This window comes from Cajanus cajan, chromosome 3, assembly GCF_000230855.2.
Source record: "Cajanus cajan strain Asha chromosome 3, NIPB_CcT2T_4, whole genome shotgun sequence".
NCBI lineage: Eukaryota > Viridiplantae > Streptophyta > Magnoliopsida > Fabales > Fabaceae > Cajanus > Cajanus cajan.
In genome coordinates, this window is record NC_138519.1 from 62,320,533 (window position 1) to 62,337,712 (window position 17,180).

General features: G+C 31.8%; 2 protein-coding genes across 2 annotated transcripts; both read left to right on the top strand.

Annotated features, from left to right (window-relative positions):
- The first annotated feature begins 14,277 nt into the window (after nucleotides 1-14,277).
- Nucleotides 14,278-15,285, top strand: LOC145956376 (uncharacterized). The gene has a single exon (XM_083071964.1). The coding sequence runs from the start codon at nucleotides 14,278-14,280 to the stop codon at nucleotides 15,283-15,285; it is 1,008 nt and encodes a 335-aa protein (XP_082928090.1).
- Nucleotides 15,286-15,380: 95 nt separating this feature from the next.
- Nucleotides 15,381-17,156, top strand: LOC114916771 (uncharacterized). The gene is made up of 3 exons (XM_029274193.2): nucleotides 15,381-16,561; nucleotides 16,641-16,955; nucleotides 17,048-17,156. Exons 1-3 carry the CDS (start codon nucleotides 15,381-15,383, stop codon nucleotides 17,154-17,156), a joined length of 1,605 nt encoding a protein of 534 aa, XP_029130026.2.
- The last annotated feature ends 24 nt before the right edge of the window (nucleotides 17,157-17,180 follow it).

The window sequence follows — 17,180 nt, forward strand, 5'->3', positions numbered from 1 at the left end:
ATGGGTTTCTTCAAATTAATTCAAATTTTAATTTCATAACAGCCGCCAAAAACGTTTTTTTTAAAAGACAAAGTTATGGAATAGTGTGAACACACGCCGTCAAGGAAATCAATGTCCCATCAAACGGTCATCTGCATTAAATATGGGATCAGAAGTAGGTTTTCATCGAAGAAACGTAAGGTCGTTATTTGATGCCATTCGATGCGAACTCGAAAATAACTCTCTTATAGGAATTCAAATCTCTCTAGTCAGTATGCACATCAAGATTAAATTCCTAGGGGGGCATTTGTTAGGATCACTCGAAGACTAAGTAACTCGAAAAGCACAGTCATGAGTTTCAGAAGACTCAAGTTATTCGTACTCGAAACATAGTCAAATAAATTAGTCAGATCAAAGCGAGAAGTGCTCGAGATTACTGAAGGTTTCCAATTAGTGTGAGTAGTTCTCTTAGAGCGGTTAACGAAAAATGAATCGAAGAGAAAAGAAGGAAGAGTGGAACGAGCGGTTACGAGAAGTTGCATTCTAAAACCGCCTATTGAGCATAATGGATGGCGGTTACCATCCCATGACGCACAGGCACCAAAATTAACTACCTTCATTTGGCTCTATAAATACAAAGAAATATGCACTTTCAAGGGGTCGGAAAAACTCATACTAGAACTAAACTCTCAAGCACTCTCCGCCTGCGCATATGGCCTTCGTGTAAGGAATTGATTTTGGGTATGATTACTTCTCGGCCATTTTTCTTTTCTCTTTATAGGAGTAGAATTAGTGTAGTTTCTTTTTCTTCTTTTAATCATGTAGTGGAATGGTATACTCTGATCAATATGCTTCAACGTGTAATGTAATTTGATCACCATGCGAAATGAACCATGATTTGTATTGCTAATATAAGTGTTGTTCATTCTGTGCATTTGAGTATTTACATACATGAACATTATTACTTGATAATAATTAATGAATATTTAGAGACAAGCAATCATTAAAGCTTTCTACTCTGTCTCTTCTTGCATTACATTTCATAAATTCATAAAAACATTAAATACCTAAATTGAAACACTTTTCGTGTTCTAGTTCGAATAAAAAGAATCTGTAAATCTAATTCCACCGTAAACGGCTACTTAATATAATCGAAAAACATAATTGATAATAATTTTCAATCTGGAAAACTATAATTGAATTTCAATTCATTCTTATAATTAATTTTATTAGCACAAAATCATAATTGATTATAGTATCGTTGATTAATAATCATAATCGATTATGCCACTCAATATAACCAAGAAACATAATTTCTAATAATTTCAAACTAAAGGAGCTACAATATCCTTTTTTTTAAATGCAATACCTTTTACATATATTATATATTATATACACATAGATTACACAATCAATTATGTTTATAGACTATGTTATAACATAATCCATTATGCAATCTCTATTATATACAATTATGTAATTATATATATATGTGTGTGTATGTGTGATTTTTAGAGGGCAAAAATAATTATACAACTTCGAATTTCGAATAAAGCAAAAGGGATTTGTTGCCACCCGTGAACATAGTCCATTGCACTTGGGTGAACCACGTAAAATTTTCTGTGTGTTTTTCTTTCCTTTCTTTATTGTTTTCATTACTCTATTTTGCTCTTCTTTTTCTTGATTGTGTTTTATTTTTGTTCAACAAATTCATCATAGTCACAACAAATTGGCACTAGAGCACAGATTGTGATCAAGAAGGGAATAAATCTCGTTTTCAAATGTAACTCTGATCTATTACTTTCTGGCTTTCATTGCTGCTGTGAAAAAGAAAATGATCAAGAACCATTTCGAACACAATCAGGATCGAAAATATTAATGGAAAGAACAATTTTAATCTCTGTTGTATCAAGATGCGTGCGTTGCTAAAAGAACAGAGAGTTTGGGGTCCTTTAGCTACCACCTCCGTGAAGAAAGAGAGCAAAATTGAATCATTTGACAAGTCAACCTCCATAAAGAAGGAGAATCTTGCATAACAAGAAGAGAAAGCTCATTCCTTGATTCTACTTTCTTTATCAAATGAAGTGCTCTATGAAGTTGTAGATCAAGAAATAGCTTGTGGCCTATGGTTAAAGCTAAAAAAGCTCTACATGACAAAATCCACCTGTAACAAGCTACTATTGAAGCGTCGCTTGTTTGGCTTGCACATGAAGGAAAGTACTCCACTAAAGGAACATTTAGATGAATTCAATTCAATTTTGATGGAACTTAGAGATATTGATGTCAAGATTGAAGATGAAGATTCTACAATGATCCTTCTAGCTTTGCTACCACCTTCATATGAGAGTTTTGTGAACTCTCTAAGTGTTGGAAAGGATTTCATCACTTTAGAGGAAGTGAAATCAAGTTTACACTTGAGGGACCTACAACACAAAGCTTTTGCAAGTACTAAGGAACCAAATGGCATAGAACTTGTTGTTACTAACTCTTCAAAGAATGGCAAGAAAAAGAAAGACAAAGGCAAGAAGAAGTCAAAGGGTAATCACATAAACCCAAAAGATATATGCAATTACTATAAAGAACCTGGTCATTAGAAGAATGACTGTCCAAGTAAGAAAAATAAAAAACCAATTGTTGCAACGGTCCAAAAATCTACTACCTCATCATATAATGAGCTTGTACTCTCGATTGTTGACAATCACCAACATTCAATTGACCAATGGGTACTTCATTCAAGTTGCTTTTATCATGTGTTCTAATAAAAGCTAGTTTCTCACATATGAAGAGAGATTAGGAAGAAGAGTTTTCATGGGAAATGGTATGCCTTGCAAAAAATAATTGGTATAGGTACAATCCAACTCATAATGCATGATAGAGTGATCAGAATTGCAAGCCATACGATTTATAGTATGTAATTTTTTATATGATTTGAATTTTTTACTGAATTATGTAAACATAGAATCATTTCACCTTATTGGTTGTGCTCAATTTTAGTTTCATGTAATGTGAAGTGCTACCATCTCTACATCTTAGTTTATTAATTGCTAAATTCAATGAGATTCATGTGTATGTGGTGTTGCATCTAGGTTTACAAGTTACTAATTTCATTGGAATTCATACTTATCTAGTGATGTGTTGCTCATAAGTTACATCTTAGACTTTTTACTAAGTATTTTTGTGTGTTCTTCTTGCATGATTCTTTGCATCATTCATGACATTCATGAGATCTTCTATTTTCATTAATGTTTATATACTTTTGTTTCTTACTTTTCTTTTTATATAGAATGAGTATCAAAGACGGTTATCTGAAAGAGAGTCACAACAATTATCGGGAGATCATGCTGCCTCTAGAGTGCAATCTGAAAATAGTATTTTCTATGATGTTGTTGGTGGTGTGAACGATAAAGGAAGAATATTTGGTTTAGGTTCAGAGGCTGGGAAGTATAAACCTTCTTCTTCTACATTCTTAGATGGTATCTCAACTCCTGAGTATGAACAAATGAAAAATCTTGTTTCAAATTTGTCTGAAGAAAACAAATCATTGAAAGAACAATTGCAAAGCCATGCAGATTTGATTCGTGCTTCACAGGAAGAGTCTCAGTTGGTTCGTGAGCAGCTGAAACAATTTATGGAAATGTTTTCTCAATCTTCTCGTCCTCCCCAACCTCCTCCTACACATGATGCTAACACTGTACAATCTGATGATAATGAGTTAGATGATGATCATGATATACATGTTTAGGGATGCATTATCTTTTACTATTATGTTTACTATGCTTTAAACTTATAATTTGTTATGTTTAAGTTTTACTATAGTACTTATCATACATTAGGGATCAACTAAAGTCATAAACTTTGTTATATTTGGTGTTATTTGTATCTATGGTATGCTTGACTTTCTTATATTCGTGTTTAGTTACATGCTTTTATAGAATTGAGAAATTTTTCTTAATTATTTATTTTGTTAATTTTTTAAATAAATAGACAATAAATTCAACTTTTTTGATTAATTAATAAATTATTTGTTATATTCATAATTAAATTATTATATCACAATTACAGGAGAAAAATATATTCTTTACAAATTTACGAAAAAATAATTTGCAATTTGTGACAGATTTTATTTATCTTCGATGGATTTCATTCAGCACAATAGTTTGTGACAGATTTCGCAATTATTCATCACAAATTGTGAGAGATTCTAGTCATCAAAGATGCCCAGTTTGTGACGGATTTATTCATCCCAGTTTGTGACGGATTTGGGTCATCACAGTTAGTGACGGATTTTACCCATCGCAAATTGTGACGGATACTAGTCATCATAGTTTGTGACGGATTTTTGGCGTCTCAAATTGTGACGGATTCTAGTCAATTCTGGTCATCACACTAGTCATCACAGTTTGTGATGGATTTTTGGCGTCTCAAATTGTGACGGATACTAGTCATCACAGTTTGTGACGGATACTAGTCATCACAGTTTGTGACGGACACACATACCTCACAAATTGCGACGGATTTTTATTAATTTATAAACATTTATTGTTACAAATTAGTGACGGAAAATATATTGTTTGTGATGCCTGAATTCCGTCACTAATTGTGACGGACGAAATTATCCGTCACTAAATATTTTGTGACGCCAATTTTTGTGACGGAATCATTTCCGTCACAAATTTCGTCACTAATTTATTTTTGACGGATTTTATAAGGATTAGTGACGGATTTGTTCCCTCTCTAATTTTAATTTTTCTAGTAGTGAGACATGTGCCAGATCTGAAAAAGAATCTTATCTCTATTGGAGTTCTAGATTCTAAAGGCTTTAAGTGCAATGTTAAAATGAAGTAATGGAGATAAAGATGGGGTTTATAGTTGTGATGAGAGGTTTTAAGAAGGGAAATCTCTATATGCTTCAAGGATCAACTAGTTTTATATCATAATCTATTTCTGCTGCTGAAAAGAACATACCTGATCTCACCTACCTGTGGCACATGAGACTTGGTCACATGAGTGAAAGGGGAATGATGATTCTAAGCAAGCAACAGTTGCTTGGAAATCATACTGTCAAAAAACTCAAATTCTATGAGCATTGTATTTTTGTAAACAACACAAAAACAAGTTTCCAGAAGCTCAACACTCAACCAAATCTTCTTTGGATTACACTCAGACTTGGTCACATGAGTGAAAGGGGAATGATGACTACTTAAGGATGACTTGGATATTCATTATGAAGCACAAGAATCAAGCATTCAAATTCTTTAAGGAATGAAATATTTTGTGGAGAAACAAACAAGTAAGAAGGTCAAGAGGCTAAGAACTGATAATGGTCCAGAATTCTGCTCAAAAGAGTTCAATGACTTCTACAAAGTTGAAGGTATTGCTAGACAATACACTGTGAGAAACACTTCACAACAAAAAATGGATTTGTCGAGAGAATGAATAGAACCTTGTTGGAGAGAGCTAGATGTCTTCTATCAAATGCTGGATTAAGTAGAAGCTTTAGGGCTGAAGTAGTAAACACAACTTGTTACTTGATAAATAGATAACCATCCACTACTATAGATTGTAAAACACCTATTGAGGTATGGTCAAATAAACCTGCAAACTATTCCTTACTTAGAGTCTTTGGTTGTGATGCATACTATCATGTTAATAAGGATAAGTGAAAACCTAGATCTAAGAAGGGTCTGTTTATGGGATATGGTGATGGAGCTAAAGGGTATAAAATCTGGTCACCTTCTAAAAGGAAGGTTATTCTGAGTAGGGATGTTATATTTGATGAATCCCACATGTTTCACACGAGATTGGAGTTTATTGTTCCAAGTAAAAATCAGAAAGTTCTTAAACAGGTGGAGGTTGATGACGCTTCAGGAACCACTCAAGATAAGGACCAAACAGAAGATCATAATGAAGAGTCACAATAAAAACAATTTGAAGGTGATAATAGTGATCCTCCTAATCTTCAAGGATCAAGCCCTCAAACTCAACTGTAGTGCATCGGGGTTTACCACACACATACACATGTATCCACATTGGTGAGATATTGTCTGCTTTAGGCCAAACCCTCACGGTTTTTCTTTTGGACATCACCCAAAAGGCCTCTCAACCAATGGAGACAATTGTGTGTATATAAACCCATGTGCATCCTTTTGTTTGAACGATGTGGGACTTTAATTGCATCCCAACAATCCTCCCCTCAAACAATGGACCACGTGGCCCCACAGAGCTCACTCATGCTCAGAGTGCTTACATCGTCGCTCCATCATGACCTCCCTTAAGACAGCGAGACATGCCTCTTAACCCTCCATGTTACTGGGAAGCCTCTCTTCCACATGGACCCACCGTTAGGAAGACTTTCGACACAAGGGATCCCAAACTTGGATCCACCTGCCAGCCATCATACTCGTCGACCCAGTCACCTTGATCAGACCATCGGCTCTGATACCACTTGTTGAGCACAGAGGGGGTTACCACACATATACACATATCTCTACATTGGTGAGATATTGTCCTCTTTAGGCCCAAGCCCTCACGGTTTTGCTTTTAGACATCACCCAAAAGGCCTCTCAACCAATGGAGACAATTGTGTGTATATAAACCCATGACCATCCTCTTGTTTGAACGATGTGGGACTTTGCTTGAATCCCAACAATCCTCCCCTCAAACAAAGGACCACGGTTTTTACCCCGTCCGTTGTAGCGGTGGCCCACAAAGCTCACTCACGCTCTGAGTGCTTGCACCGCTGCTCCATTATGACCTCCTTCATGACAGCGGGACATGTCTCCTAACCCTCCACCGTTTAGGAAGACTTTTGACACAAGGGATCCCAAACTTGGATCCACCTGCCAGCCATCATACTCGTCGAGCCGGTCACCTGATCAGATCATTGACTCTGATACCACTTATAGTGCATCGGGGTTACCACACACATACACATGTCTCCACATTGGTGAGATATTGTCCGCTTTAGGCCAAGCCCTCACAGTTTTTCTTTTGGACATCACCCAAAAGGCCTCTCAACCAATGGAGACAATGGTGTGTATATAAACCCATGTGCATCCTCTTGTTTGAACAATGTGGGACTTTGCTTGCATCCCAACATCAACTTTATACAAAAGCCAATCAAAAGCCTAAAAGAATATCTAAGCCTTCTGTCAAGTATGGTTTTGAAAACATGATTAGTACTTATGCATTATATGTAGTAGAAGAAGTTGATACATCTGAACCAACCACATACAAGGAAGCCATGAATCATGCAGAAGCAGATAAATGGATCCTTGCCATAAAGGAAGAAATGGAATCACTTTAGAAAAATCGATCTTGGAAGTTAGTAAAATTTCCAAAAGCAAGACATGTAGTAGGATGCAAATGGATCTTCAAGAGGAAACTTGGAATCCCTGGAGTTGAACCCTTAAGATACAAAGCATGTTTAGTTGCAAAGGGGTTTAGTTAGAAGGAAGGTGTGGATTTTAATGAAATCTTCTCACCGGTTGTGGGACACACTTCTATAAAGGGGTCGACTAGCCCTTGCAGCTTGTCAAGACTTAGAACTTGATCAATTGGATGTAAAGACAACCTTCTTACATGGAAGACTAGAAAATGATATCTTAATCAAGCAACTAGAAGGTTTTGTGAAATTAGGAAAAGAAGACTATGTGTGCCAACTACAAAAGTCACTTTATGGACTGAAACAATCACCAAGGAAATGGTACAAGAGATTTGACAATTTCATGATCAATCAAGGGTTCAAAAGAAGTCCCTATGACTTATGTGTTTACCACAAGAAGGTGGAGGATGGCTCTATGATTTATCTTCTATTATATGTAGATGATATACTCATAACTACTATGAACAAATCTGCAATTCAAAATCTAAAGGTTCTCTTGAGTGGAGAATTTGACATGAAGAATTTAGGTTCTACCAAAAAGATCTTAGGAATGGAAATCTATAGAGACAGATCTTAGAAGAAACTCTTTCTTTGTTAGAAAGATTATATTCAAAAGATCTTGCATAGGTTTGGGATACATAATGCAAAGTCATTGAGTGCACTTATGTCAGCCAAAGAAAAATTGAAAAATATTGCTTAGTCTCTAAGCTAAACTGAACAGAACAATGCGTTACAAGTTCCCTATGTCAGTGTTGTTGGAAGCCTAATGTATACTATGGTATGTACTAGGCCTGATCTTGCTTATGCAGTTAGTGTTGTAAGTAGATACTTGAATCAACCTCAAAAGGAGCATTGGTAAGCAGTCAAAAGGATATTCAGGTATCTAGGAGGGACATCTGATATAGGTCAAATGTATGGACCAAACACAAATTGTTGCCTAGTAGGATACTTTAATGCAGAATATGCAACTGATTTAGATGGTAGAAAATCTATCACTAGATATTCTTTCACACTTTGAAGCTGTCTAGTAAGATGGAAAAAAACTCTTCAACCTCCAGTTGCACTATCTACGATCGAAGCTAAATATATGGCCTTAACTATAGCTATAAAAGAAGGGATATGGCTAAAAGGTTTGATATCTGATTTAGGTGTTAAATAGGAGCATGCATTGATTTTTTGTCACAACTTAAGTGCTATCTGTCTTGCTTAAGATAAAGTACATCATGAAAGGACCAAATACATAGATGTAAGGTACCACTTCATCATGTCAAAAAGAAGAATCAAGATTCAGAAGATTAACACTCTTCACAACCTAGCTGACATGTTCACAAAAATTGTCCCTAAGAGCAAGTTCTTTCATTGTTTGGACTTGCTCAATGTTGATTGTTGGAAACAGCCCTCTAAGATAGGCGGCAACAGAAATTTTTCTAATATAAAATTTGATGTTTTCTCTACAAAGGAGGTCCAAATGCAAGGTGGAGGATTGTTAGTTATGCTTTTGTACCTATCCTAGCTGTAACTTTGTTTGGGTCGTTGGGTCCTCTTTTGATTATATATATATATATATATATATATATATATATATATATATATATATATATATATATATATATATATATATATATATGCGTGTATGTGTGTGTGTGTGCGCGCGTGATCCTTAGAGGGCAAAAACAATTACACAACTCTGAATTTCGAATAAAGCAAAAGCGATCTGTTTCCACCTATGGATGTAGCCCATTGCACTTGGGTGAACCACGTAAACTTCTCCGTGTATTTTTCTTTCCTTTCTTTACTACTTTCATTATTATTCTATTTCTAGTCTTCTTTATTCTTGACTATGTTTTATTTTTGTTCAACAAATTCATTATATTCACAACAATATAGATATATATATATATATATATATATATATATATATATATATTATTAAGTTTTTTTTTAAATAAAATTTGATAATATACTAAGGGGGTGTAATGGATTAGGATTTTAAAAGACTTTTTAGTTGAAAAAAGTTCTATGAATTTTAAAAGATTTTGCAGGATTTTCATGACTTTTAAGATTTTGTAGGATTCCTCAAGACTTTTAATCAGGATTTTAATGAATTCTACAAGACTTTTAAGTTAGGATTTTAATGGATTCTGCAGGACTTTGTGAACTTTGCGAAATTTCGTAGATTTTTGACATATGATAAGAGTTTAAAATTTTTTTTCATACATTCGAATTTAACAATAGTCAAAGAAAAAAGTGAAAACAACAATAATATTTGGATAAATAATAATAATAATAATAATTTTGCGTAATATCATGTCTTTCTAAATAGCATTCACCCACATATCCATAGCTATACTAGTCCTTCAAGCATTAGCATCTTTTCGCTCTTGCTCTTGACTTTTAATAATAGGCTCAAAATTTTGATTTACATTAACTAGTAATGTTGAAGATGAAGGTATGTCCACCACTCCAACTAGAAGTTCATCAGAATGACATTCTTTACGAAGAAAATTATGTAGTGTTGCACAAGGTAAAAATTATTCTAAACAACATTTCAAATTTTTTATAATTTTTGATTTAAAATATTTTATTTATAAATTTATAAATGATTAAAAAAATAGCGGGACAAGTACCCTACTCTCTTATTGACAACATATAATTTAAAATTTGAATATTATATTAAGAAAAATAATATTATATATATTTAAATTAAATATATTATATTTAATTTATTATATTATATACATAATAATTACAAAATTTTAAAATATGAAAAGTAAATGGTTATACATCATAAAGTTCTAAGGTAAAAAGATAATTTTCTAAATAATTTATTTTATAAAATATAGTTTAATATTAAATTTTTTTCTCTATTTGTTATCTAATTTCATCTAACTAAATACCAATAATTTTCACTCTATTTTCTATCAAATCATTTCTCACTTAGAGTATAATTTTCATATATATTGGAAGAGTAAAGTTTTTATATTATTAATTAAAAATTATCGTAGATATAATTTTTAAAATAATTATCAAAAATCAATTATATATAGTAATTTAGGATTGAATGGTGGTAAAAAAATGCAGGTATATTCTAATTAAGTTCATGTTAGAAATATATTATTAATTTTTAAACTGTTTGTTTACCACTTAATTACTTGTTTATGCATTTAAATTTCAAACAGTTAACCAATTTTTATGATAAACTAATTCGATAATAATGAAAACCTTATCCTACTATGTGTGATCGATATGTGATCATCATTTGGATATGTTGAAGGTGAAATCTTCAAAATGTTAGATATTATGAAATATCCAAATTTTTTCAACGTTTTTCCTTGTTCTCTCTCCCTTTTCTAATTCGATAATAATGAAAACCTTATCCTACTATGTGTGATCGATATGTGATCATCATTTGGATATGTTGAAGGTGAAATCTTCAAAATGTTAGATATTATGAAATATCCAAATTTTTTCAACGTTTTTCCTTGTTCTCTCTCCCTTTTCACACATGACTAACAATATGTAATATATACCCTTATTGTGTAGGAGTGTAAGTGGGTACGGATAACTCACGAATTAGAACTAATCTAAATTAACTCAATTAGTTTGGATCGAATTTTTTAGTATTTGGGTCAGACTCAATCAACTACAAGAAAAATGTAAATTACTGATAGATAATTTTCGATGGATAAATCTTTCAGAAAATTTATATTTTTGATGGAAAAAAAAATCATAGGAAAAGTTACATTACTAATGGATAATTTTCGACGGATACAAATATGTTGAAAAATTTATATTTTTGACAGATATATCCGTCAGTAATTTTTTATGGATACAAATCTGTCGAAAAATTTATATTTTCGATGAAAAAAAATTCATAGGAAAAGTTATATTACTGATGGAATATTTTCGAAAAATTTATATTTGTTGAAAATATAAGAATTGTTTACGAAAATTGAAAATATCTAAATATATATATATATATATATATATATATTCTATTTTATATATATATATATATATATATATATATAGAGAGAGAGAGAGAGAGAGAGGAATCAAATGACTCACAAAGTAACTATTGGTAAAGTTACTCCGTTCAATAACTCATTGTGTATGTTAAATTTCATTGATCCAATTGTTAAATTAAAAGTTATTAAATTTTACTAATAATTAATATAGAAAAAATTAATTAGCTTTGGAATAAATTATTTGCCAACAATATAGTTGAAAAATTAATTATTTTAAATTATTTAACTAGAATCTTATTGACAATTTACTATATGATCTTGATATTTTTGTATAACTAATATCTGGTTTTAAATTTGATATGAAAATATTATGATATAATTAAATAAGAATTTAAATTAGTATTTTATTAATGGTTGATAATTAGAAAATAAAACAAGAATAAATACATTTTTTGAATTTTATATCTTAGATTTAAGATAAATAAATATATTATATTAATTAATAATTTATTTTAAATGTTAAAATTTAATTTATAAGTATGTAATATATAACGACCCGTCGTGGCCATCACACTATGAAACAACACTACACACTACTGGAATATATATACTATAATAGTATAATAAAATATTTACAACACAAGTTGTTAATCAAGCAATCAACAACAATCAGTTATATATAACAAAGTATGCTACTATAAGCTATTTTGCGACCGAAATTTTTCAGTCGCTATTTTGCGACCGAATTAGCGACGGAATAGGTTGGTAGCGAAAAAATCAATCGCTAATTAGATTTCGGTAGCTAAAATATACAAAGTAAATTTTCCCATAAATTTTTTTTTTTAATTGCAAATTCAATTGATGTGGTACTTTTTATTAAAATGTTAACATCAGGTCTCGATTCTTGGACGTCTAGGTTGTGGGCTAACGATGCTACCACCATGCCAAACTGATTCTTTAGCATAATATTGAATCTAATCTATATATATAGATATAATAACAAAGCTCATGAGTTAAACTTTGAGAAAGTAATTATTTACAAAAAGTGTATTTTGATTATAAAAAGTCTTTTCATTTTAATTTATTGTAAAATAATTATAATATTTAATTTTTCATCATTAAACAATAATAAGATTTATTTTTTTTTAATTTAATTATTTATTATAATACTTTTTGCCACCGTATTGATCAAAAAATTATTTTGAATTAAAATTTATTATAAAATTTTAGTTAATTCATTATCATTCACTCATTTTATTAAAAAATATAAAACATAAATAATTTTTAATTAATTTAATAAAATAAAAACTTTAAAATATATATCTAAAATCGGTAACAATTTTTTATATTTTATGACAGACAACCAAAATACCTTTCATACAGTATAGAATAATTATAGAAGCTGGAGCGTTGCCTTGTCTTATAGGTTTGTTAAGGAGTCACCTGGAGAGATCTATCCGTAACAGTGACTCATTACATGTAATGGAAACCATTGTTGGACTTAGACCACAACAAAAACAAGTGCTGTTGTTTAATCAGGGTCCTCTGTTAACGAAGCCATCATAAAAATATTAGCATATAATTTTCAGACAAATATTTATACAAATGTTTAGTATAGCTCATAAAAAAAATGACATATTCATAAGTCGCTTTCAGATAACTTGAGAAATAAAACAACTTAATCTTATTCTCTTTAGAGATATATACCTCGGCAATTCTTTTGTCAAAATCTCATCAACTAGAGCTTATTTGGATTAAAAATTCAAGGACTAATAATTTGAGATTATATACATAATTAAAGTCATTTTAAATTGATTATATATATATATATATATATATATATATAAGACTTAATGTATTTATATTTTTATTTCTCAAATATCATAATTATACAATTTTAATATCAAATTTTAATTTGATAATTTTATTCATTAAGTATTATAATTGTATAATTTAAAAGATTAAAATTACTCAATTAAAAATTAAAAAATCAAAATCGTACATAATTCTTGAAAGACTAAATTTTTTTTATTAAAACTTTTAAGAATTAAAATTATATAACTGTAACACTTAAAAAGAAATGAAAAACATAATTAACCTGTATATAATTTTTTTTTTTGGATAGAACTCAAATGTTGCTCCAAACAATAAAATAAACAATAACGAGTTCAATGATATACTACCCAATTATTCTACACTTGAATGAATCATTGTAAAGCAATACATTAAAACATAAAATTTGAATCTGGGTTTTCACTAGATTGAACTTATTCTATATTAACCTTGACGATTTCGTTTAGAGGAAATATCCATTAAACATGAGTCATAGATTTCACTTGATTCAAATTTGGGAAAGCTTCCAAAGATGTATGCAGACATAATCTAGTTATGATAGTATATCAAGATGACAAATTGTTGTTGCTAAAAACAATTTTATTAATTTGATTTAAAACATACTTTTCAGATTTAAATATAAGTAGAATTAATTAATTTGTTCACTATTTAAGAAAAGAGTCGATAGAAATAAATATTATTATTTTTTACAATCTTCACAAAGGAAAAGATCAACGATGCTCCATCTGGATTTGGCCATATTTTAGTTTTGTCATGTAAATATTGAGTTTTTCTTATAACATGATTTATTTATGTTAAAACTTATATGCACACACATGTTTTCTTATGTGTAGATAATTTTTATCATATATATATACAATTATTTTTGTATATATTATACAATAGCTACATTGGTGATGATTGTGCATTTTTGTATCTTAATTATACAATAGCTTTTATAAATATTTATATATTAGTTTAGCCAATTTTAGTAGTCAGTGGAGATTGTATTCACTTTGCATACTTGAATTTCAAGTACATAGGGTCTAAACTCATTATTTTGACTTTGTTATTAAGCTTCAACCTATGATAAGTTGTAGGTAGTTTGCATCAATGGAAATTCTCGAGAATCGAAGGTGGATGTATAATAGATTGGATGCTACTAAACGTTTGAAGGTTGAGTTTGTAAACGGAGTAGCTGAGTTCCTAGAGTTTGTTACTAGTCAGGAGAAATTTCATAACCAAGGCAATGTCACGAGATGTCCTTGTGTCAAATGCAAATGTAAAAATTTCAGGACTGTGAAAGAAGTTTTGTGGCATGTTAATGACAAAGGATTCATGCCTAATTATTATTGGTGGACAAATCACGGTGAGTTGGAACCAAAAATTCCTCAAGTGGTGGTTGAAGGTTCTTACTATGGGAGTGGTGAGCAAAGGGAAGAGTTGAATCCTTATGAGCAACTGGTCATGGATCATGCTGGACCTTCAATCGGCCAACACATAGAACATGGGCCAGACTACATGGAGGAGAATCCAAATCCTGAAGCTCAAGAATTCTTCGATATGCTTGCAACTGCACAAGCACCATTATGGGAAGGATGTGAGAATCATTCAAAATTATCAGCTTCTTTGGCAGTTTTAAGCTTAAAATCTGATTATAATATGTCAGAAGGGTGTTTTAATCGAATGGTCGAACTTATGGGTCAAACGATGCCAAAAGACAATGAAATGGTCAATAATTTTTATCAAGCTAAAAAATCGGTGCGAAAATTGGGTTTGGGTTGTTTGAAAATTGATTGTTGCCCAAAAGGTTGCATGTTGTATTACAAAGAAAATTCAAATATAACAAATTGCAAGATTTGTGGGGAAGATCGATACAAGACAACCAATAAGAGGGGTGTTGAAAAGAAGATCCCTTCTAAAAAAATGTGGTACTTTCCACTCATTCCAAGACTAAAAAGATTATATTCCTCAATGGTCACTGCATCTCATATGAGATGGCATAGTGAGAATGAAAGGGACTCAAATATCATGTGTCATCCATCTGATGGAGAAGCATGCGGAAACATTTTGATAGGGTGCATTCGGAGTTTAGTCAAGAGCCTAGGAATGTCAGATTAGGCTTATGTGCAGATGGGTTTAATCCTTTTGGTCAATATGGAAAAACTTACTCTTGTTGGCCAATTATCTTAACTCCATATAATCTTCCACCTGGGATGTGCATGAAGAGAGAATTTATGTTCTTGACCATATTAATTCCAGGTCCATCAAATCCAAAATACAAGATTGATGTGTACTTGCAGCCACTTATAGATGAGTTGTGCACCTTATGGAATGATGGCACACTAACTTATGATGTGTCATTGAGGCAGAATTTCATGATGAAGGCTGCTTTGATGTGGACAATTAATGACTTTCCAGCTTATGGAATGTTGTCTGGTTGGTTGACTGCTGGGAGACTTGGTTGTCCTATTTGCATGGATAAATCAAAGGCATTTTCCCTTAAGAATAGTCGCAAGGTTTCTTATTTTGATTGCCATCGTCAATTTCTTCCACACAATCATCCATATAGGAAGAATAAAAATTCATTTAAGAAGAGGGTTATTGAGACCTCAAACCCTCCTCCACGTTTGTCTAGTCCTAATATATGGAAGCAAGTTGCTCATTTACCGCTTGCCCAAGATAGAGGAGATGAAAACCCTCCACATTATGGACACAAACATAATTGGACAAAGCAAAGTATATTTTGGACCTTACCATATTGGAAAACACACCTTCTACGCCATAACATTGATGTCATGCACACAGAGAGAAATGTGTTTATGAATGTGTTTAACACTGTGATGGACATTAATGGGAGGACAAAGGATACTAACAATGCTCGATTGGATTTAGCAGAAATATGCAATCGAAGGGAACTTGAGTTGAAAGATGTTGGTCGTGGTAAACTTATCAAGCCTAAGACAACATACGCATTGACTAAATCCCAAAGAGTAGCTATTTGTCAATGGGTCAAAGAACTAAAGTTACCTGATGGATATGCTTCTAACTTGGGTAGATGTGTTGTTATTAAGGAGGGAAAGTTACATGGAATGAAGAGTCATGATTGTCATGTTTTCATGCAACGATTGCTTCCAATTGCATTCGACTCGTTACCGAAACCTATTTGGAAGGTTCTTGTTGAACTTAGCCATTTTTTTAGGGAATTGACTTCTACTACACTAAATGTTGAGCAATTAAGAGTTATGGAAAATGACATACCTGTGTTGTTGTGTAAGTTGGAACGAATATTCCCACCAAGCTTCTTTGATTCAATGGAACATCTTCCTATTCATCTTCCCTATGAGGCTAGGGTTGGTGGTCCAGTCCAATATCGTTGGATGTATCCTTTTGAGAGGTATAAAATTGATAATCAATTATATGTTTTCCTATTATTTTTTCAAATTTTTAACTAATGCATCCATATACCTTTCTAGGTTTTTACATTCCCTAAAAAACAAAGTCAAAAATAAGGCAAGGGTAGAGGCTTCGATCTGTGAAGCTTACTTAGTTGAGGAAACATCAACCTTTGCTTCCTACTACTATCCTTCTGAAATTGATACAAGAAGGACCAGAATGCCTCGTAATGTTGATGTAGATGAAGGTTCTATGTCTACTCCTTGTTTTTCAGTTTTTAACTACCCAGGTAAAGCGAGTGGAAAATCTACAAAATATTTCTTGGACCAACTAGACCTCAAAGCTACTCATTTGTATGTTCTTCAAAATTGTGAAGAGGTTGAGCCATATTTAGAGTAAGACAATGTTCAGTCCTTACATAACATCCACATAAATGTTAATGTTGTCATATTGTGTAGTTTGATTGATTTGTTTTTTACCATTCTAGTATTTATGTCAAATATTTAAGGCAACTCAACCCCACTGCTTCAGACGCTCAAGTTGGTCAGGAAATTTCATCAAATTTTCCTACATGGTTCAAAGAATATGTAGGTTAACATCAAATTTTCCTACATAAAATT